General features: G+C 34.6%; 1 protein-coding gene and 1 pseudogene across 1 annotated transcript; one reads left to right on the forward strand and one right to left on the reverse strand.

Moving 5' to 3' along the window:
• On the forward strand, window positions 1096-4836 carry LOC104758986 (annotated as a pseudogene).
• On the reverse strand, window positions 8820-10861 carry LOC104758988 (UDP-D-xylose:L-fucose alpha-1,3-D-xylosyltransferase 3-like). The gene is made up of 5 exons (XM_010481964.2): window positions 10314-10861; window positions 9971-10132; window positions 9669-9890; window positions 9197-9405; window positions 8820-9086 (listed from the first exon to the last, which is right to left on the reverse strand). The coding sequence occupies exons 1-5, from the start codon at window positions 10782-10784 to the stop codon at window positions 8987-8989; spliced, it is 1164 nt and encodes a 387-aa protein (XP_010480266.1). The 5' UTR covers window positions 10785-10861; the 3' UTR covers window positions 8820-8986.

Consider the following 22587-nt stretch of genomic DNA (forward strand, 5'->3'; position numbering starts at 1 on the left):
AAATTTTAGTCATGTTATAATTAAGAAGTACATGAAAAATTACTTTGGTAAATGTTTTCAAAATTTGTATTTACTTTGACACTTATTGAAATAGAGTATTAATAAAAGCTACATGTGTTTATATAATGTGTCGAACTCTAAATGATAAAAATTAATATTAGCATAAGTGAAAAAAGTTTCTAAAGAAAATTATTAATTCCTTTGGTAAATAATAGTAAATGTTACAAGTATTAACACATTTGGCCATAAAACATAATATATAGATTAATTTGAATATATTTTTTGGAGAACGAAGCTTACTTTAATCACATATCTTCATTTTAATTGTAAGCATAATTGATAACATTTTTAGTTAACACAAAATATTAGAGATTAACCGTTTTTTTTTTTGTTTTTCTCAAACTAATCCGTGTAGAGGATAGATACTTTTATGGATCAGTATATGTCCTACTAAAAACCTCAAAGAGCTTGAGTTAGATTTCTCCAGAGCGAAAAAATTATGGAGATGCGACCTCGGTCTGCATGAGCATAAGTGTCTTCAAGACTTTTTCAGCAACTTCATCCACTTTGATTCGTTTGAACTAATTAAATGTCATGTCATCTATGCCAAATCTTTGTGCATCGCTTTGAATGCACCACTCTTAAATGCTACAAGCCTACAAGTATGATGGAAAATCCACACATTTTGAGAGTAGATTTAAGTATAATAATTATGAAAATCCATATTTTGAAAATCCATTATTGTTATATAATAATTCAAAAAGATAAGATAAAAAAAAAAAGAAAAAAAAAAAGAGAATCATATACTTATGTTTGAATTAGGTAAAAAAAAATTATGAAAATTAGTTAAATTTTGTAAATTTTTTTTTCCAAGAACTTTAGTATAACGTAAAAAACTGTATTAATAATATATTGGTTTAAATTAGGCCAACAGAATCAATAGAAAGTGTAATAATCTTCTTCGTCCCTTTTTTTTTTCTTTTTCTGGGCGCAGAAGTGTAATAATATTTTATCTTCTTCTTTTGTTTTTTTTAGCTTAGTATAGTAAAGTCAAAACAAGATTCCTTTCACACTTTTAAAGGACGAAAGAAAAAAGAAAACAATTATTTCTGAAAACAATCATTGATGATTCTGAACGACTCTCTCATGGCTTCTTCTTCTTCTTCAGCTCGCACTTGGAGATACAGGGTCTTCACGAGCTTCCATGGTCCAGACGTCCGCAAAACATTTCTCAGTCATCTACGCAAACAGTTCAGTTACAATGGGATCACGATGTTCGATGACAATGGGATGGAGAGAAGCCAAATCATCGCCCCGGCTCTCACACAAGCGATTAGAGATTCGAGGATCGCGATCGTATTGCTCTCGCTCGAAGAACTACGCTTCGTCTAGCTGGTGTTTGGATGAGCTATTGGAGATCTTGAACTGCAAAGAAGAGGTAGGTCAAATAGTGATGACTGTCTTCTACGGAGTAGATCCTTCTCATGTCCGGAAACAAACCGAGGATTTCGGGAGTGTTTTCGATGAAACTTGTGCTCGTAGTACAGAGGAGAAGAGACAAAAATGGAGCCAAGCTTTGACCTATGTGGGCAACATCGCTGGAGAACACTTCCAAAACTGGTTCGTATAGTTATAATTGTATTTGATATATAATAATAATCTTAATTATATATTTGTTACTACATCTGTTTTGGAGTGTGTTTAATTGTTTATTAAAGATAAATCTATTTAGGTGTCAGTAACAGAGGAGTGTTCTCTTTGTGATGTTTTTTTTTTTTAATTATTATTAGGAACAATGAAGCAGAAATGATTGAGAAGATTGCAAGTGATGTTTCAGATAAACTCAATGTGACACCGTCTAGGGATTTTGATGGCATGGTTAGACTAGATGATCATTTGAGTAAAATGGTGTCTTTGCTTGATTTAGATCATGATGAAGCTAAGATCGTTGGGATCTCTGGTCCTGCAGGAATTGGTAAGAGTACCATTGCTAGAGCTTTACATAGTATGCTATCTAATAGGTTTCAGCATACTTGTTTTATGGATAACCTTCGTGAGAACTATAAGATTGGTCTGGTTGACTATGGTATGAAGTTGCGTTTACAAGAGAAGCTTCTTTCAGAGCTTTTGAACTTAAATGGCATTAGGATATCTCATTCAAGTGTGATACAAGAAAGGATACATGACCAGAAGGTTCTTATCATTCTTGATGATGTGGAAAGTCTAGATCAACTTGAGGCTTTGGCTAATACCATGTGGTTTGGCCCAGGGAGTAGATTCATAGTGACCAGTGAAAACAAAGAGGTTTTGCAGCAACATGGTATCAGTGATATATACCAAGTGGAGTTTCCATCAAGTAAAGAAGCTTTAATGATCTTTTGTCAATCTGCATTTAGACAAATCTCTCCACCTCATGGGTTTAGGAATCTAGCGGTCGGAGTTACAGAGATTTGTGGTAACCTTCCATTGGCTCTGCATGTTTTGGGGTCATCATTGCGGGGAAAGAACTATGCTGACTGGATAGATGAACTACCAAGATTGCAAACTTGTCTTGATGGAAGAATTGAGAGTGTATTAAAAGTGGGCTACGATAGTTTACATGAGAAAGATCAAGCTCTATTTCTCTATATTGCAGTTTTCTTCAATCAGAAACATGTTGATCATGTGAAATCCATGCTGGCAAAAACTAACATGGATGTTAGACTTGGGTTAAAAATACTAGCCAATAGACATCTCATACACATAAGGTCATGGCCCTAAAAGTATAGTGGTAGTGCACTGTTTGCTACAAGTTATGGCTAGACAAGTCATTTCCAAACAAGAGCCTTGGAAACGCCAGATTCTTGTAGATACTCAAGAGATATTTTATGTTTTGGAAATTGGAGAGGTAAGCTTTATGTTTTGCATTACCATGTTTATTCACTGCTGTTTAAGCACTAACAAGTTTTGCTGTGGAATATTTTTTTTTTAGGGGAATGGAGCAATTGTAGGAATATCATTTGACGTAGGAGAGATCAACAAATTAACAATAAGCACTCGAGCTTTTGAAAGAATGCACAATCTTTTCTTCTTGAAAGTTTACGATCGGTGGGTAACTGGAAAAAACCAACTGCACATTCCAGAGGAGATGGATTATCTTCCTCGCTTAAGGTTACTACGTTGGGATGCATACCCGAGAAAGACTCTTCCTCATAGATTTTGCCCAGAAAATCTCGTTGAACTCTACATGGCGTCTAGCAAACTCGAGGAGCTATGGGACGGAACTCAGGTTAGTTAGTTATGTGTGTTGATATGAAAAGACAGAACTGACAAGGTGTTTACTCATTATGTTCTGAATTTTGACTTTCAGCCACTTGCAAATCTCAAGAAGATGAATCTCGCTAGGTCATTTAGTTTGAAGAAACTTCCAGATCTTACAAATGCTACAAATCTAGAGAGATTGGATCTGTATGAATGCATTGCTTTGGTAGAGCTTCCATCCTCACTTTCAAATCTTCGTAAACTGAACTACTTAGAGACGAATAATTGCAGAAGTCTAGAACTCATTCCAACTCTCGTCAACTTGGCATTTCTAAAAGAAATCAAGATGATGGGATGCACTCATTTGAGAAGCTTTCCAGATGTTCCTACCAACATCGATAAGCTCTCGGTAATGGAGACAACGGTTAAAGAATGTCCCGCATCTCTTACGCATTTCTCTCAGCTTAAGTCTTTTGATATAAGTGGCAGTGTAAATCTCAAGACCTTTGCAACACATCTCCCCACGAGTGTAACAGAGCTACACCTAGATCATTGTGGTATTGAGAGTTTTACAGACTGCATCAAAGGTCTTCATAATCTACGTGTCCTTGCTCTAACATACTGCAAGAAACTCACGTCATTGCCGAAGCTCCCCTGTTCGATCGAATGGCTACGCGCAAACCATTGTAAATCATTGGAGAGAGTAAGTGCACCATTAAACACTCCAAATGCAGAACTCGACTTCAGCAACTGCTTCAAACTAAGTCGACAAGCACGACGAGCGATTACTCAAGAAGTGTTTGTTAGCGGGCGGGCACTCTTACCTGGAAAGAAAGTACCAACAGAGTTCCATCACCGAGCCAGAGGAAATAAGTTAACAATTCCTCATTCTGATTTCTACAAGTTTAAGGTTTGCGTTGTGATATCTACAGAGTTTGATCATAAAACCAGAGACTCTACTATAGTTTCAAGACTATTATGTCGTTGCACTGTCGGCAACTCAGTAAACTCCACTAACGTGAAGTTTGTCCTTACCGATGTCTACAAATATCGAATGGAACATCTGTTTGTGTTTCATATATTGGACATCTATCCGTTGCCATTTTTTAACCCCTCTAGCAGAGAGATAGTGCTCGAATTCAGCAGCATGTACCAAGATTTCGACATTATCGAATGTGGTGTCCAGATCTTGACGGAGGAAACAGAGAGAAACAACATTGAAGGATCTGGAGATGAAGATGACGGCAGTTACCTCTTGGATACACATGAATCTGAATCATCAGACAAAGAAGAAAAAGACGATGATGAAGAGAGATATAAAACTGACTCAGCAGAAGTGTCCAACGACAAAGATGAGGATATAGCCGACGACAGTGACTCCGAATCCTTATCCAAGAAGCGTCCAAGGAAGAGGACGATGACAAGTGCTACTACTAATCTGAAGAAATGGATTCTCTGTTTTTTTCTCTTTTTGTTTCTTTGTTCTTTGCTTTTCTTAAAATTCTCAACCATCTTTGATCATATGTTCTCTAACATTTTGTGACCATGTCGTAAAAGTTCATTCGTTTTATATGGAGATTAGCAAAACTTGAATTATTTAGCTTTATAACTTCATTTTTAAGAAAAGTTTAAATATACTAGTTTGTGTTTTAATTAACTAACTACATGCATTACTTATTTTTCATGTGATAATATGGGTTGTGAAAAACTGGAGATAGATTATCGTTATAATTTTGAATTTTAAGTATACTGTATATAGTTGCCTATTAATGGATCGAATTTTAATATAGTTGTAATTATCTATACTTGAAATTTATTTGGTCTATAGTTTAATTTATTAAATACTAGGATAAGACCCGCACGTATGTGCGAGAAATATTTTTTCTTTTTTCTTTTTTGAATAAGATTGTATCTTTAAATATTTTGTAAATAAAATATAAGTTGTATTCTTTGGCCAAATAATATCATGTATTTGAATATAATAACATAAATTCAACATAAAACCAGATTTTAATGGGCCATAAGAGTATAAATTTTGGTAATATTATAGATGGGTTTTTTGAATCCGAATGTGGCCCATTAAGACTCTTATTTTCTACTCAATCGTTTTCGGGAAAAGAAAGAGACAAAAAAAAAAGTCGAGATATAGAGAGAATTGTCTGATGTTGCGAAAAAATCGATTTGAGCAATATAAATCGGATTTATCCGATAATCTCTGAGGCAATAATATTCCCAGTTTGGAATCCCAGTTAAACCAACATGATCGGATTTATTGGATAATCTGTCTTTTTGTAATACTCTGATTTCGACCTCAATGGATAAGGTGATAAGTCGATCTTTTATTTATAGAATCGTCTTTTCTAATTTACTTGTTGTATTATGTATGTAGCGTCGATCTGGTTTCCAAAAAGATTGAATCGGATATGGATCTTCTTCTACAAGTTTGAATCTATTTCCAATTGGTTATTTTTTCTTTTTTTTGTTTAAATAGAATCAATCTATACTATTGAATTTTAAGTTTTCCTCTTTGTTGATTTGTTCTAAAAAAACAGGAAACCAAATAAAGAAGCGTAAAATAAAAGATAAGCACAAAACCCTTTCGATTCGTATTTATACATCTAGTCTGATTTCTTTCGAAATTCTAATATTTATGTGTAGATTTCTAATTTACTTGTTCTCAAATAACAGGAAAACAACTAAAGAAGTGTAAAATAAAAGATAAGGAAAAACTCTTTCGATTCGTGCTTATACATCTAGTCTGATGAATTCAAAACTCTAATATTTTGGTTTTGTTTGGTCACTCTAAAATTTCTTTGAGTTAGACGGTCATTGGACTCGGCAATTGGATTGAAGGAGGTGTTAGTGAATACTGGTGTATTCACTATTAATTGCTTTGCATAAAGTTTTCAAATGAAAGGTAAGAAAGCAAATCAATTTTGGTTTAACACTTACTATAATGTTCATTTTCTTTTAACAAAACTAATGTCCCATTTGTTTATTTGTGCGAGTAAAACTGGTGTTGGCCTAAGTTTCAACAATCACAACAAAATGGGACGTGTAGTAAGGAGGAAATCTATACACAATCCTGGTAAGTTACTATCGAGATAAGTTAATCAAGTTTTAATTCGGTGTAAATTTTTGCTTTCTGCTAGTAATGTTAAGTAGTTATTTAAAGTAAACCTTTTTTTGTTAACAATTTATAAAAGTTTACCAAAGTCCAAAACTCACCTTATAGTAAATAAAAGTTATAAATAGTATGGAAAAAAGTTTGAGAATAAACCTACTGATGAGACAGTAGGTTTTTTTCAAACATAAAAAACCATACTAAATTATTAGAACAGCATCCTAAATTTTATAAACAAAACGTTTGCTTTAAACCATACCAATCCATGAAACTTTTTCACTCATTTAGTTTCTCAACTTCACCATCCTCGGCAGTCTTTTCATCATATGAAACCATCCTGTTATCATAACACAAATCAAATTATGTTTTCGAAAACCTCTTACATTACAAATAAAGTATATATTTGTAAAATACCAATTAAAGTTAATCAAGAATAGTTACCTTCCAAAATGTGTCCTACATGAAACGACTCATTTCAAATTCTGAAAAAATTTCTTGAATACGACGTTCATTGTTTCCTTCTGAGGTTTTCCTGATGATTTTGACAGTTGAAAGTTCTCAATAATTCGCCACTCACCAAAAACAATAAGCATTTGGAATTTGTTCAACTGCTGCTTCTTAATAGTAGCATGAATAAGAGAACCCTATAATGGAATATTAAACATAGTAATTAAAAGTTTGGTTCACTTTCTTGTATGACTCTTATCTTCCATGTTGTTTTGAAGGCCTTGAGCTTGGAAACATGTGTGAAACCATCGGTGGCAGCCATGACTTATACCAAGGTGAATTTATATTCTCTTTGTTCGTATGTTTGATGAGTTTTAAGATTTCCAATGTATTCTATGGTTTATATAGCATTTTAAGTTGGGTTTGGTTGAAAGGTAGAATATTTGATGCAATGAATATAAGATATTCTGTTTTAGATTTGATTTTGGGGTTGATACGATATACCATAGTAAGAACTGGGATTCGATCCAACTGTTTCTTTTTTTAGTTCTGAAGATTGATATAGGCTAGAAAATTACGAAGAACAAAAGGTAATCAATTTGAACTGGTTGTTATGATTGTTTGAAAAGAGAATATTTGTGATTAACTGTAAATATTTGCAGTTAATGTTTTGATATCATTTTGATGATTGATTAGATACGGAAGAGGATCATCAGGGATTGCATATTATTAGTTGCCATTTTTCTAGTACTTGCGGATTTTGATGTCGTTTGGATTTGATTTCTCATACAGGTTTAAGAAGAAGATAGTGTTTGGATACACATCTAATATATCTACGATCCGAATGATATAATACCAAACAATAAGGATCCGCGTCCCATCTCCAAATATAATGACTTCGTTGCCCTTATAAATTTTTTTAACAAAAAAATTTTCTCTTCTTCCTTGCTTAATTCGTAGAGGCAATATATGGAATTTTTTGTAAAGTTTTTTTTTTCTGCTTGTGTACTCCCCAATTAGTAGTATAGATAGATAATCTCAATCAGACTATTGTACCAGAGAGACCTATATATATAAAAATACCTAATGGGTATAGGCAACCTTTGATTTCCTCATCAATAACAACCAGTTATAAATTAATCGAAGAAGCCATGACTACGAAGCCTACTCCTAGCCCTCTCCGTGCATGGTGGTAAGGCTCAATATCCGTTAATAATATTATGTAATATAACCAACATAACACTGATTATATAAACCGAATTATCTGATCCTCTTAATGGTTTGGTTGTTGCAGAGTGAACCTAAAATTCGATATTGCGATGATTATTATCATACTAATCTTCAACATTGCAACGACCAAGTATGTAATAGCCCACAAGATTCCCTTAACCGCAGGTGCTACATTTCTCTCTATTTCGATGGATTCGGCTTTTCTCTCCGTCTTGACTTGGCAAGCTGCAGAATATATGGATGATTCAGTACGTGATTCCTACTTGTTGGGACGTAGTTTTCAGACTTTATGCTTTGGTTATTTCCTCGACCTCTTCTATGCTATCTCTCCTCACTTGGCTCTAGGCTTGGGTATACCTTGTTTGATATGGTTCGTAGTTACCATGATTGGGCCGTCTCTATGCATAATAGTGCAACAATTACGTTATCGGTAGATGTCTAGGAATCAACCAAAAGGGGCATCGAAAGTTGATATTACTGTTTAAGGTGTAAAATTTTAGGGTTTCCTTTCTCTATTTTTTTTTTTTCCCTTTCTCCTCAAGTTTTCTATTTTAGACTATCAATTGTATTCGAAAATATTTGATCCTTATTTTTCGTTATTTCTTCTATCTAATCAACTTTGAAATACCATAACAAATCAATATATGTTTTTGAATACATAGAGTTTTTTTTTTTTTTTTTTGGGGATAAAACGAGTACATAGATTTGCTCAAGAGATTTTCTAAATCTCTGAAAATCTTACGTGTGCAACAAAAAAATTTTCTTTTTAAAGCACTAATTAATAAAAAAGGATATTAATTTATCTATAATATATCATTAACGTATACATAATTATGATGAGAGACTGCTTTGAACATGTATCTAAGTAATCAAAATCGAGTTTGAATAAATCTCTCCGCAACAATTTCGAGATCCTATAGTTGTTGTACATATAAGAAGTCTTCTCTAAGGTAACTTCTGTTTCTTACCCCTGTTTCTCCTCTGTTTTCTCCCTGTTTTCCTCCGATTTTTCCCTTCAGTAGTATTCTGCTGCTCTTGATATATCCTGCAAAGCGAAACGAACGAGCAATTGATATTGTTGTTAGTCTCAAGATAACAACATAATGAGAGAGAGAGCTAGTGACAAAATATGTTTTGGTGTATTCAAATTTTTACTTTAATATTCCTAGTGGAGACTCAAGAGCATGATCATCGAGTAGCCATAGGTTAAAATCTTTAAAGCGTTTCATCTTCTTGTCGTAACCGATAATGTAGTTATTGTGGACTATGACATGTTTCCCCTTTGTCTCATTAACCCATGTCTCATTCCTGAAGTACAATCCTCCTGATGGGAAAGCTGATTGTGGAAGCAAGTAGGCATCTACCTGTTTAATAGAAGATCACAACAAGAGTTGAGTATGAATTAGAACAACTGAAATCAACATTAGAGATTAAAACCAAAGTCGTACCTACTCATAACTCCTCTTACTTATCGATGTTTGATTACCAAAAATGTTTACTCTCTAACTCTAACTCCTAATGTTTACTTAGACCAGCTTTTTTTAATTAATAAACTAGATTCTGATACCATATTAACTTTAAACTTCCATAAGCAGATGTGGAATTTGGAGGAAGTAACATTACATACTTGATGAGCTGTTTTGTGAAGTGCTCGATTAAAAGCAGGCTGATCATGTGGTTTCTTTGCCTCCGTGTTAGACCAACGTTGAGCTTGAATCTCCTCAACCCATTTCTTCATTAGAAGCTTTGCACCATCAGTTGAACGCAAGAAAATCATGCAGCTACATACGTAAGTCACTCCGCTTGGACTCAGAGGTGGTAGATCATGGGAGTGATTCATAGGCTTAACCTGGCAGCACCAAAATCAGATCCAGATTCCAAAGATACATAAAGACTCTAAAATGCAATAGATTGAGATATGTTACATACTGCAATCATGTCATCCATGAAGTATACGTCGTGGCTTCCTTGTAAATAGTCAAACGGATCTTGCAACCAGACCATATCCACATCGTTGTACATAACATTGTAACCTAGCTCCAAAATGTTCAAGAGATGTTGTGGCCTCCGAGATGTCAAATTGTAGAAACCCTGGTCGAATCTTTTAAATTAGTTAAAGAAAGATCCGGTTATTCGCATTCTAGTATGCTTATTAATAGATTATCACATTGGGTGTAACTCTTTTTCGTATCAAAGTGATTGTTATGAATATTAAAGTTAAGTATATTAATATAGCAAGCTGATCATAAAGGTGTTAACACTCTCGTTTTACCTGTGAACCAAATTTGTGTGCGGACTGAGGATCCAACGCTGGAGGAATGAGAACAGCATGACCAGGCCACTTCTCGTTGACTTTGTAAAGAGTAGCGTAATCTTCAGCGATCACGAGAACTTTTTCATGATGCTTCTGTCTAGAAATGCTAATCAACCAGTTGCTAAGAAAAGGCAAGAAAGGGTAGCTAACGGCACAGACGATCACTGTCTCGTTCTTAGCCACAAACTTAGCTGCTTGAGCAAGGGAATAGTCGCGCCAGTCGGAGATCGATGGTAAAGAAGAAGAAGGAGCAGGAAGAGAAGAAGATGTTGTTGTGTTTGGAAACAGGAACAAGGGAGATTTAGTTAAAGGTAAGAATACACCAAGGATAACAAAGAGTGCTAGAAGGAGAAGGAGGAGGAGACCATTGCGGTTGAGAAGAGAGATGGGACGGTTTAAGATTGGACGTTGTTGTGGCTGCTGCGCCATGGAGACAAAATTGGAGAGAATTGTTTTTCACAAGTCGTTTGTGATCTGATTCCAAAAATGGGATAATATGAGAAAGAAACAAAAAAAAAACAAAAAGTCAACGACAATCTTCAGGAGTAACAACGTGTAGAGATACACAATCTGCATTATTAACTATTAATGTATGACAACGTGAAGAGATAACCTACATTATATTATATACATGTTTGGTCAGAATTAGTTATCATGTTTAAATGTTGTGTACGTGTAGATGGAAACATCAATAGTTATTAGTTTACAATTATGTTTATGAGAAAAGAGTACCGTGGTTTTAGATCAAGTAATCATAACTTTTCTTACTCGTGGGTAAGAATTAGCTGTCAAGTATCATTTTTGTTTAAACTACTACTCATTTCATATCAGTTGGTTGGAAATTCAGATCCGATTCCGGAAGGGAGAAGACCTAGTTTACTCACAGATTTACTAACTGATTGCTTTGCATGTCGAGAACCATTGGAAAACTTTACCGACGAATTTTTGACAATATGATCCTATGCGTGTATTTCTAAACGAATTGGCGAAAGATTACTACAGTATAACCTCTATAAATTAATACTCGGTAAAATAATAACCTCTATAAATTAATAAATTTTTCTGGTTCCAAGTTGGGATTATTGTAATTTTAGACACTATTCGATAAAATAATAAATTAATAACTTTTTAAAAAATCCCATGTACTAATATGGTCCCATCAATATCATAAATTAATAATCAAATAAAATAGTATATATATATATATATATCTAAGAAAATCTAGTGAAATATGAATTTATTGTTGTTTGTTTGTTCTTGAATTTACATTCTTGTTGGAGAGCATTTCTAATCTTTCTGATTGCATCAAAAACTTCTGGTGTTGTCTTCTCAAATCGCATCCAAAAATTGTAGAGAGTTCTTGACGCGATAATTGCTTCCTTTCGTGTAACTGGTTCTAAAAGTATCGTCGTATCTTTTTCAACTTCATCATCACCTTGAAAAATAGTAGCAGAATTTCTTCTAAACTTTGAATTTCTGATAAAAAAAATTTCTTAATAAATTAATATTTTATTAATTAATAAAATTTCATGGTCCCGACCTTGTTAATTTATAGAGGTTCTACTGTACTGTAAAATTCGATTGAAAATTAAAGACGGTTCGGATAGATTTTGAATGACTAAAATATCATGTTCTGGTAATGTGACGACCTATACCATAATCTCATAAGTAGTAATTGTCCGACGTGTCAGACATTAATTAATTAATATTGAACTTTTCAACTCTATATAATAACAAGGATTGAAAAATACAAATATGTTAATTCTATATAACTATATTAGGATAACATTAGGATATTCAACTTGCATGGAAATACTATATATATATATATTATGTTTCAAAATATATTTTGCTATATTAACTAGCAAAATGTAGTAAAATATTTTTATAAATAGCATAAGTTTTGTTTCCAAATTTAACATACTATCTCTAAAGTTTTTAAAATAGTATTCTATTTTAAGATTAAATTCATAAACTTTAAAAACTAAATTTAACCTCTTCAAAACTATATCCTAAATGTAAAATAAAAAATTTAAATAAAAAAAACAAAATTAAAAATTAATTTAAAATATTGGAGTATGTCAAATGATATTATTTTTAGAAGTTTATGATGTTAATCCATAAAACTTGTTTTAATAACAGTTGTGAGATAAGTTTGTGACTATCAGCTTGTTTGTTTAATACTCCCCGCGTCGTACAGCAACAGCGACACCGAACAGCGACACCGACGTCGGCGATGTTACTAGTTGCTAAATATATATGGACGTCGGCGATGTTACTATGGCTCACTGATATTTTAGGCGACACATAATATGCCTTATACGTTAGTACGTTACTATCATTACCATTAAGTGACTCCTCTCCACACAATTCTCTACATCCTTTGCGCATATTTGTGTTAAGCAACTGTTTTTTTTGTTAAAGGGTATGCAATTTTATAAACTAGAGTCTAAATAGACTATTCTGGATTTAAGCCCATACAAAATCCCAAAGGCCCAATCCACAAACATCAAACCGAACTAAACCATCTAATACAAAATTGACCCGGTTTCACAAAACCGAACTAAACCGGACGACCTGAAACCCTAATCTACAACTGAAAAACACAGTTGCAGCCGCCGACCATAGACTGCAGATACTCGCTGGAGTAGGACTTCCGGTGAGCCTGGACGGCGCGAGTCGAATAGAGATGGTGATCTAGGATTCGTTGCCATCCCGCCACCGTAGAGCCGTTTTGAGAAGGAGGAAGAAAATTGAGCTTGTCTTTGTCGAGGAGTTTCCTTGCGCAGTCGTGAGAGAGCAAAGCAGTAGGGAGTAGATCAGGAGACCTATGACGGTGGCTTAGCCTCACCAGATCGCAGACTACCTCCCCCATCGTACAACAGTCCCATGAAACCTCCAGAATCTTCAATCGCCCGACCTAACCACCTTCCTCTCTCGTTTCTTGCCGGGAAAACCTCCTTCTTCCACTCTGTGTAGCTACACTGTCGGTAGAGCTCTTACAGTCGGTGTCTCGCAGATGCTTCTCCTCGCTACAACTCCCTTGATTTTGATCAGATTGTTCCGCCGAGATGATGCCGCAGACTACGGATGAAGTACCATGAGCTTTGGAGTCCTCGTCGTCGCCGGAATCGACGGAGAACTCCACCATCGGTGCAAGAGATCATGCTCAGAAGAAGAAGAGATTTGAGAGAGAAATCGCCGCGAGTGAGATCCACACGACTCTCTCTACTTTTTTACTTTTTGGAATGTTTTGTGCTCTTCAAGTGTTAAGCAACTGTTTTTACTTCATTCTTTTTTATTGCGGGATTTAATTTCAGCGATTGGTAAAATAACAAGGCCATTGATATCTGACTAGCGGACAAAGTTTGTAGCTCTGGAGTGGTCTCCCAAGATGACCTTTAAGATGTTTGCAGTTAGCACCCTTTGTTTGAATCCATTAAAAGAAAAAGAATTTATGTTAATTAATGAAAACAAAAAATAAGTATAACAATTTAAAAAAAAAAAACAGTTTTTTTCTTGCTTCTTTTTCATTATGATGGTTTTCAAATTCGAAATCTTTTATATTATAAATCACAAGTCACTTGACCAATTATATCTTGCCACATCAGAATTTAGTTTTTTTTAAATAAATCAAAAAAAATTATCACACAACTGAAAAAAAAAGAAGCTAAGCAAAAGAAAGAAAGCAAAAAAAAATAAAATTGCTGATTTTTCTCCCACTCTCAACGTTCAAGTTGATTTTACAACTGATTCCGCTTCTATTTAAATCATAATTCAATTTCTTTTATCTGTAATCTTCTCTTTTCCATAGTTTTGTCTTTTTTTGATCATCTAAACTACATCTCCTCTGTAATCGTCTCCTCTCCATTCATATATTTTCCTGGTTGCTCATCTAAACTGCAGTTACAATTCTCAAGGAGGTATATGTTTAAACTTTTGTTCATATTCATAGATTTTCTCTTGAAGTTATATTAATTATGATTTTTATATATTCAGTTGGAAGATCCTATTTCTTGATGAGGAGGGGAATTGAGATACAAAAAGAATGTTAGATACTGATAGCTCATATACTGGTACTACCTTCACCTCTACCATTTTTTTTATTTATGTAAATATTATAACAAAATTCATTGCAATAATACTTTCTTACAAATTAATAAGTATTTCTATATATTATTTGATCACAAAATAATAATTTTGTGCATAGGCACGGGACAAATACTAGTACATATATAAATTAGTAAAAATTCCAAGTTATCTTATATAATATGATAAGGTTTTTTAAAAGTTTGCCTATCAGTACGACATTTGGCGCTTTATTTTTGCAATATGTGTACTTTACATTAATTTTAAGTTTAATCATTTAAATTTACTTCTTTAGAAAATTGTTCATTTATTTGATCTTCCTTTATCAAATCTTTAATTATTTTTTAGTTTCTATTGTTTACTCTTATTTCATAGCAACAATCTCTATAGTTTACTTTGGTTAAAGAAAAAGTAAGGAATTTAACAAGAATAAATTTCGTCTATTTTCTTTGTTACGATTTATAAATTTGTCACTAATTTTCCTTCGTCTATTTTTTGTTTAATATTATTTCATAGTAAGAATCTCGAAGTAAACCATATTATAAAAATATATTTCGTCTATTTTAGGTTTGTATGATTTATAAATTTCTTACTAGCTAAGTTTACTACTTAATAATTTTTCGGTTACACATGTTAATATTTACTATTTATTAAACTAGAATAACTTAATTTTTTTTTACAAGAAGAGTTATAAGAAATTGTCATTTGGCACTCTAATTTTTTTAACATTTGTCAGTTTCTTTTAATTTTTAATATAATAAAAAGACACATTATTGCTAATTTAAAGCTTACTCCCTCCAGTTTTTTTTACTTGTCGTTCTAGAGCTTTGCACACAAATTAAGAAAATAGATCAATGTTCTATTATACCTCTTCTTTAATACATTTTCTAATTTTTTTATTGGTCAAAGCATTAAAATAGTTGAGATAAAATTGGTATTTTTACTAAACATATGCATTGGAAACTTAAAATGACAAGTATTGGAAAACAATATTTTTACTCTAGAATGACAATTAAAAATAACCAGAGGGAGTAATATTCTACACACTTTTTTTTATTTATTTAGGGCATTTCATTTGTTCAGTTTCTTTACATGACATTTACTTTCGCTCAATCAATTACCTTTAATACATTATGAGTGGATGTTCTCTTTTTTTCAAAATTGTTCATGTTGCAATAATGCATATATGACCAAATTAATTATAATTAATATATTTTATAACCGTATTTATTGTCATAAATGTGTTTACTCAGAATAATGTGAAAAATTGAATTTTTGACAAACTTCAAACAGTTTAGTGTATTATATATGATCCAGTGGTCACTAATTCTGGAAAAGATTTTACATAACCCTTCACCGCCCAAAAGATATGTCAGTTCTTAAAAGTTTCTCTACATAATAATCAAGAGAACGATTATTCAGTACGATGTGTCTGTCTTTTCCCATCATTTCCCATGATATTCTTTTATTTTTCTTGTATGATTTTTTTTTAAAAAAAAAAACATGATATCTTGCAATATGTGTGTCAATGTTCTATGACTATATGAAAAAATCATTTACAAAGCCATGTCAATGTGTTTTTTTTTGGTATCAGAGTCATGTCATTTACAAAGCCATGTCAATATCTTTCAAAAGGTGATGTTTTATGATAATCATGATTTAAAGTTTTTGTATTGTTTTGTAATGTGATTTTTCAACTTTCGAACTATAGTTGGAAGTCTTTTAGTGATGAAGATGAACCCAAATGCTCGACTCCTAAAGCACAATCTCTTTGGTTTTGAACATTCACTCATAATATTCTAGCTAAGTCCCTTAGGTTTCTCCTCTTAAGTCCTCTTCTTCAACTACAATATAGTTCTAAGCCAAGTTTCTGTTTTGTAAACTTGCTTTGTTTTCTGTTTCTAAAAGTTTTTCATCTCCATACAAAAAATATTTTACCTCGCATAGTAATAAAAAGATTGAGTCTAATTTTACCGTCACATATTTCTTGAGGCCTCTTTGGGAATCCCCTCCCACACTCTACAACATCCTATCAAATTACACGGTAAAAACATTATAGAGACCTATTGTAAAATATTATATATAAGCGTTGGCAGTGTAATGAACCAAAAGCGTTGGTTAATGATATCGCTCTTGGACCAAATGCAGTCAAAGTCTTTGTCGATGTGGTACATGGAGGAGATACATTCCTGTGGAGGCCTACACCACAAATTAGATACCTTGGGGACTCTGTGAAGTCATTTGTAGCATGGCCTGCCAATAAGTGTGTTTTAGAAGATGCATCAGAATCAACTTTCTAAAGGTCTCCTACATCATCTATAAAAGCACCAAATGGTATAAATTCTGCATCTCCAGGTTCTAACACTCCAAAAAAGATAAATCTTCCACTTTCTCAGTCCCCACTCCAAAATTCTCAGGTACTTTTTCATATGGTATAAAGTGGCTCTTATTTTTCTGTTAATCGAACTGTAATATAATGGTTTCTTTTGTAAATATTGTAGAATGATATTGTCAAAGAAAATCAGAAGTGCAAGTTAATTGAGATTAGCGGAAAGAACCAGGTGGTTGCTGAAGGACATTGGGCTTCAGACAACCCGGACCAGACTGTTCATTTTGTTCCCTTATGGCCTAATGCAGTTAAGGTTTGGGATGACATAGTGAAGGTGAATGCTGCCGCAGTTTGGAGGCAGTCGGCTGAAATTGAATGTATGGGAGATGCAATTGGGACATCCATTGCATGGCCAAAGGATAAAGTGATATTGTGTTAAAACTTATCAGGTTTACTCTACTACTGTTTCTGTTTGATCTAAGACTTGAATGATGAATTTGAATTCTGTAATGAATTGTTGAATTGGTAATGTAGTGTTGGTTTGAGACATGTTTGCTAAATCAGGTTTCAGGGTCCTATTCATACAATTGGAAGCTGCTAGCAAGCCATAACATTAATGAAATATATTGTAAAATACTACAACAAAACAAAGTGCTGCAACAAACCAATAATTAACACTTTCCCAACGCTATAATGAAACAAATATAGCATCAATACCGAAAGCTATCACAAGATAGCATAATCAATAGCAAATATAAACCACTATTATATAACAAATATAGCGTCAAAACGAAAAGCTATCATAAGATAGGCCATCCATAGCAAACTGAAAAAATGTTATTGTATAGAACTTACAGCGTTAATAAAAGAAGCTATCATAAGGAAGACCAATTAATAGCAAGTCAAAATCAAAGCTATCATATATTTAAAATACGATAACAAACCCAAAAACGCTATCATATGTATGCGACCTATTATAGTTGTCGCTGACATAGCGTTTGATAATTCGCTATTAATGACATATAATAGCATTTCTCTATTGCTAACAAAACCTATATTTCTTGTAGTGCATCAATAGCTTTGTCTGTCTTATCGCTCGACGAATCTTAAAATGAAGGAGAAACCTTGTGTATGTGTCAATTGAGCACAACACTGGTCAGTCATAACATTTTCCGATAATAAAGACGTTGCCATATGATTAGCTAGACCTCGTTCGGGTATGATCCGATTGATAAACAATTAGAGGTACTGTTTTTTCTCATTTTATCATATAGCATTAGGTAATATGATCATGAAAAAATTTTATAGTACAATATATGACCCATGAGCCTGTTTTAAAAACATTACTGAAATACTTTGGAAAGTCAGATTTTATTCATTCACATAATATTGATATTTATACAAGTTGAGATTGTCTAATATAATAGACTAATATCAGAAGTGAATATTGTACATATATACAAACGTAACCTAATACCCCCGTCGCAACGGTGGTACGTAGTCTCAAACACCAAGCGTGGACAACAACTTCGCAAATGTTAGTTCGAGGAATGCCTTAGTAAACAGATCAGCCACATGGTCCTTTGTAGAAATGTGCTGTATGGCGATGAGTTTGGCCTGAACATCATCACGAACCTGGTGACAATCAGACTCGTTGTGTTTCGTACGCTTATGAAACATTGGATTAGCAGCGATATGAATCGCAGTCTGACTATCACAATGAAGGTCAATCGGGTGAGGATGATCCACACCTAATGTCTTAAGAAGAGCTTTCAGAAATTTAAGTTCTTTAAGAGTATATGCCATAGTCTCATGTTCGGCTTCGACAGAAGAAGATGACTCCGTCTTTTGTTTCTTTTCTTTCAAGAGAACAGAGAGGCACCTAAATATAAAATATAGGCCGAGAGAGAGCGGCATGTTAAAGGACAGAAATTGTAGTCGGAATCACAATAAGCACTAACATGAAGTTCGATGTCGGACCGAAGAAAAATGCCTTGGGCAGGATAGCGTTTGAGGTACCGGACAAGACGGCCCAACTAAGTAGCGATATTCTTCCGAGTTTTCAAACGTCGGTCCTTCAGAATAAGCGAGTTATTGATTGAGCTTTATTGGGACAGGGGAAGGCTTGGCACCTAAGAACCCTTCTTCGGTAATTCTGTCGAGAGCGTATTTTTGTTTTGAAAGACAAAACCCATACGGACCCCCAGAGACTTCAATACCGAGAAAATATTTCAGCTTACCCAATTCCTTCATGTGAAGACACTTATTAAGCTGAACCTTGAATTTTTTGATGGCATGGGGATACTTACCAGCAACAATGAAATCATCCACATATACGAAAATATGAGAACAAGCCTGTCTTTGAGTAAAGAAAACAAAGTGTAGTCTTGATAACTTTGAGTGAAACCAAGCTCCCGAAGAGCAGTAGATAACTTGGAGAACCAACATCTAGGGGACTGTTTGAGAACGTACAAAGACTTTCGTAGAAGACACACTTTGCTCGGATCCGTCGACTTCAAACACGGAGGAAGTTTCATGTAAACTTATTCATCAAGATCAGCATGTAAGAATGCATTGTGAACATCCATTTTGATAAACTTCCCAATCTTTTGCAGCGGCAACACCAAAGAGAGTGAATAGTTGTCATCTTAGCAACAAGCGCAAATGTTTATTTAAAATCGGTTCCTTCTTTTTTATAGTTTCCCATAATGACCAAATGAGCTTTGTGACGCTCTAGGATGCCGTCAGAATTGAATTTTAGTTTATATACCCATTTGCTGCTGGTTCCTTTCTTTCCTGGAGGTAAGTATGTGACATCCCATGTATGATTGGCTTCAAGAGCAGCAATTTCCTTTTGCATAGCTTCAAACCATTCCTTGATAAGAATAGCATCTTTAAAACGCTTTGGTTCATGACTATCAAGAACTGCTGCTAGGAAGGCAATGTGATTTGCAGAAAAACCAGAATCATGCAAATACTCATATATGGGATACAAGACCTTACCGGAGACAGATGAAGAGGAGTTGAGTCAGAGAAACCAGGAGAGAGAGTGTACATTCCGAGAGACGATGTAGCCTTTGAGCAAAACCGAGGGTTTCTTCACACGATGACCCTTCCTAAGTAACTCCGGAAGGCCAGGAGAGGACAACGTATAATCAACAGCAGCAGATCTAGATTAGGGTAACAAAAATGGCTTTGCAGAGGCTGTATCACTTCGAGGAGAGATTACTAGCGTAGGCACCACCGGTCATGGTGGTTTAGATGGTGTGTCAGTAACAATAACCGGTGAAGAAGGAACACCTATTACATCTTCAGGAGTGACCGGAGCAGTAGAAACCGAAGGTGGTGAAACACCGATAGGACATGTCTCAACAAAAGAGATATCACAATAATTTTCACTAGAGACGTATCATGTTGCATGACAAGTGGTGACAGTATCCAGATGGAGGCGAAGGAAAAAAACATTCTCTTGAAATCAGAAGTCTCTACTTGTGAAAAACTGTTTTGTGTTAAGATCATACAAACGCCGTGCTTTCTTACCAAAAGAGTAACCAACAAACACACACTTTCGACTTCTCAAACCAAACTTATTTTTGTCGCGGGACCAGTGATGGGCATAGTACAGACAACCAAACGTCCGCAACATATCGTAAGACGGACACAAACCAAAGTGCATTTCATATGGAGTTTTGTTACCAGGAACAGATGAGGTTGTACAGTTGATAAGATGTGTGGATGTAAGTATGCTCTGTCCCCAGGATTTAGTTGGTAAATGACTCTAAAAAAGACAAGCTTGTGCCACATTCAAGATGTGACGATGTTTACGCTCCACGTGGCTATTCAGTTGCAGAGTGTCAACACACATACAGCTAACACACCGGTAATTAAATTAGTACACTCCCTCACGTTCCTCCCCTCTTCCAATCAAAGTCTTCAAAAAATTATCCTTCAAGAAAAACAAAGTGTTGGTAAATATCGCTATTGAACCATTTTGTTTCAACAGTTTGGAAATAGAGATGAGTGTTCAATCAAAATCCGAACTAAAATCACGTCGTTGAGTAAAATAAGCATAGCGTAGTCAGAAAAAGTCTCGCTTAGTAGCTCGAGAAAGGCGGTCATTAGGTAACGTCACTGAGGACATAATGATGTCCACAACATGAACTAAGAGGGAACTATCTCCAGTCATGTGATGTGAAGCGCATGTATCAATAATCACATCAGTGAGGTGAGTTTTACCCGACAATTTTTTAGAGGTGGTAGATGGACGTTGGCTTTGAAGGAGGCTGATCAGCTGAGTTATTTGATCTGTGCTATTGTCGGAGATTGAAGCAGCTTGAGAATTGTTGACGCGGCCCCTCCCACGTCCTCTGAATGATCGACCACCATGTTAGCATAACGTGAGTCCAAGTTGACACGAACCGAGAGGTCGCGGTTATCAGAATTAGAAGCTTGATTACCACCTCTCTGTTCAAAGTATTAGTCCGAAAATCCATGTAACTAAAAACATTCTGAGACTTCATGGCCTTGACGATGGTAGTGAGTGAAAGGGCGAAGAACGGTCATGGAAACGAGATCCGGAGATGGCAACAACATGAGGAGACACCTCTGACTGAACTAAGAAACCAATTGCCTATGTTTTGTTGGTTTCTCTTACGATGGCAACAATGAGATAAACTTGATTCAGATTAGGAAGAGGTTCTTGATTAGTGATATTAGAACAAATATTGGTGAAGTGAGGAAGATAAAGACCAAAGAGGAATTGATGAACTTTGTCGTCTTCACGTTCCATGGCAATGTCGGGTGCAGGCTCCCAGCGATAAAAGCGACTTGTGTTGTAGTTTTGTCACTCTTCCCACAGTTTGGACAAACGTCCATAGTATTCCAAAACATATTTCTCCTGTTGTTTGCAAGCAGAGATTTAATCCTTCAAAACTTGTTTTCTGACACTGTTTCCAACAGAGAAACGATCACGGATTGAAGACCACGACGACGAGGTGTCAAAGACAAAAGATACGGTGGACTGAATTTTTAGATTAATATAGGTACGAATCCAACCCACTATCATCGAGTTTGATTAAGCCACATACTCAATACCATAAAATATTTTGAAAAGTCTGATTTTATTCATTCACATCTTATTATATAAAACTTGATTCTCAAAGTTAATAACTCACCAAATCGTGACATGTGTTAGTTTTAACGATCATAGATCAAAGTTCAAAGTTCACCAGATCGTAACACGTGTCAGTTTTAACGATTACATATCTAAGTTAGTAACTTATCAGATCGTGACACGTGTCAATTTTAACGATCAGAAATCACAGTTTTCAAGCTTGGTAAACCGATGCATAAGATAATTGTAAACTTATTATATTAAAAAAAACTTCGTTAATTCTAAAAGAAAAATGATTGTAAATATACCCCTCTATATAAGCAAATAGATGATGACATGTTACCGTTTCGGTGTTCCCTGTCACAGCAGAATGCTCTACTCATGGAGGTTTTGGGGTGGAGGTGAAACAAGTTCTTTTTTTGATGCCTTCAAATAAATCACCAGGACCTGATGGATTTACGGTTGAGTTCTTTAAGAGTGCTTGGTCTGTACTTGGTGCTGACCTTATGAAGGCTGTTCAGTATTTTTCAGTTTGGGTTTTTGCCAAAAGGTGTGAACACTACAATCCTCGCTCTTATACCCAAAACAATGACACCAAAGGAAATGAAGGACTATTGGAACTCTGCTTTCTTGTGGTGGTGATGATTGGTGAATGATATGAGATATGAATGAATGGGTAGAAAGCAAGGGGTTTCAATTCC

This window comes from Camelina sativa, chromosome 17 (genome assembly GCF_000633955.1).
Source record: "Camelina sativa cultivar DH55 chromosome 17, Cs, whole genome shotgun sequence".
NCBI classification, from domain to species: domain Eukaryota; kingdom Viridiplantae; phylum Streptophyta; class Magnoliopsida; order Brassicales; family Brassicaceae; genus Camelina; species Camelina sativa.

Excerpts from the sequence above, each read along its gene's own strand:
- LOC104758988 (XM_010481964.2), bottom strand. The coding sequence starts at position 10,784 with ATGGCGCAGCAGCCACAACAACGTCCAATCTTAAACCGTCCCATCTCT. Across the intron at positions 10,133-10,313 it reads CACACAAATTTGGTTCACAG|GGTTTCTACAATTTGACATC; the intron begins GTAAAACGAGAG and ends AGATTCGACCAG. Across the intron at positions 9,406-9,668 it reads TTCACAAAACAGCTCATCAA|GTAGATGCCTACTTGCTTCC; the intron begins GTATGTAATGTT and ends TCTATTAAACAG.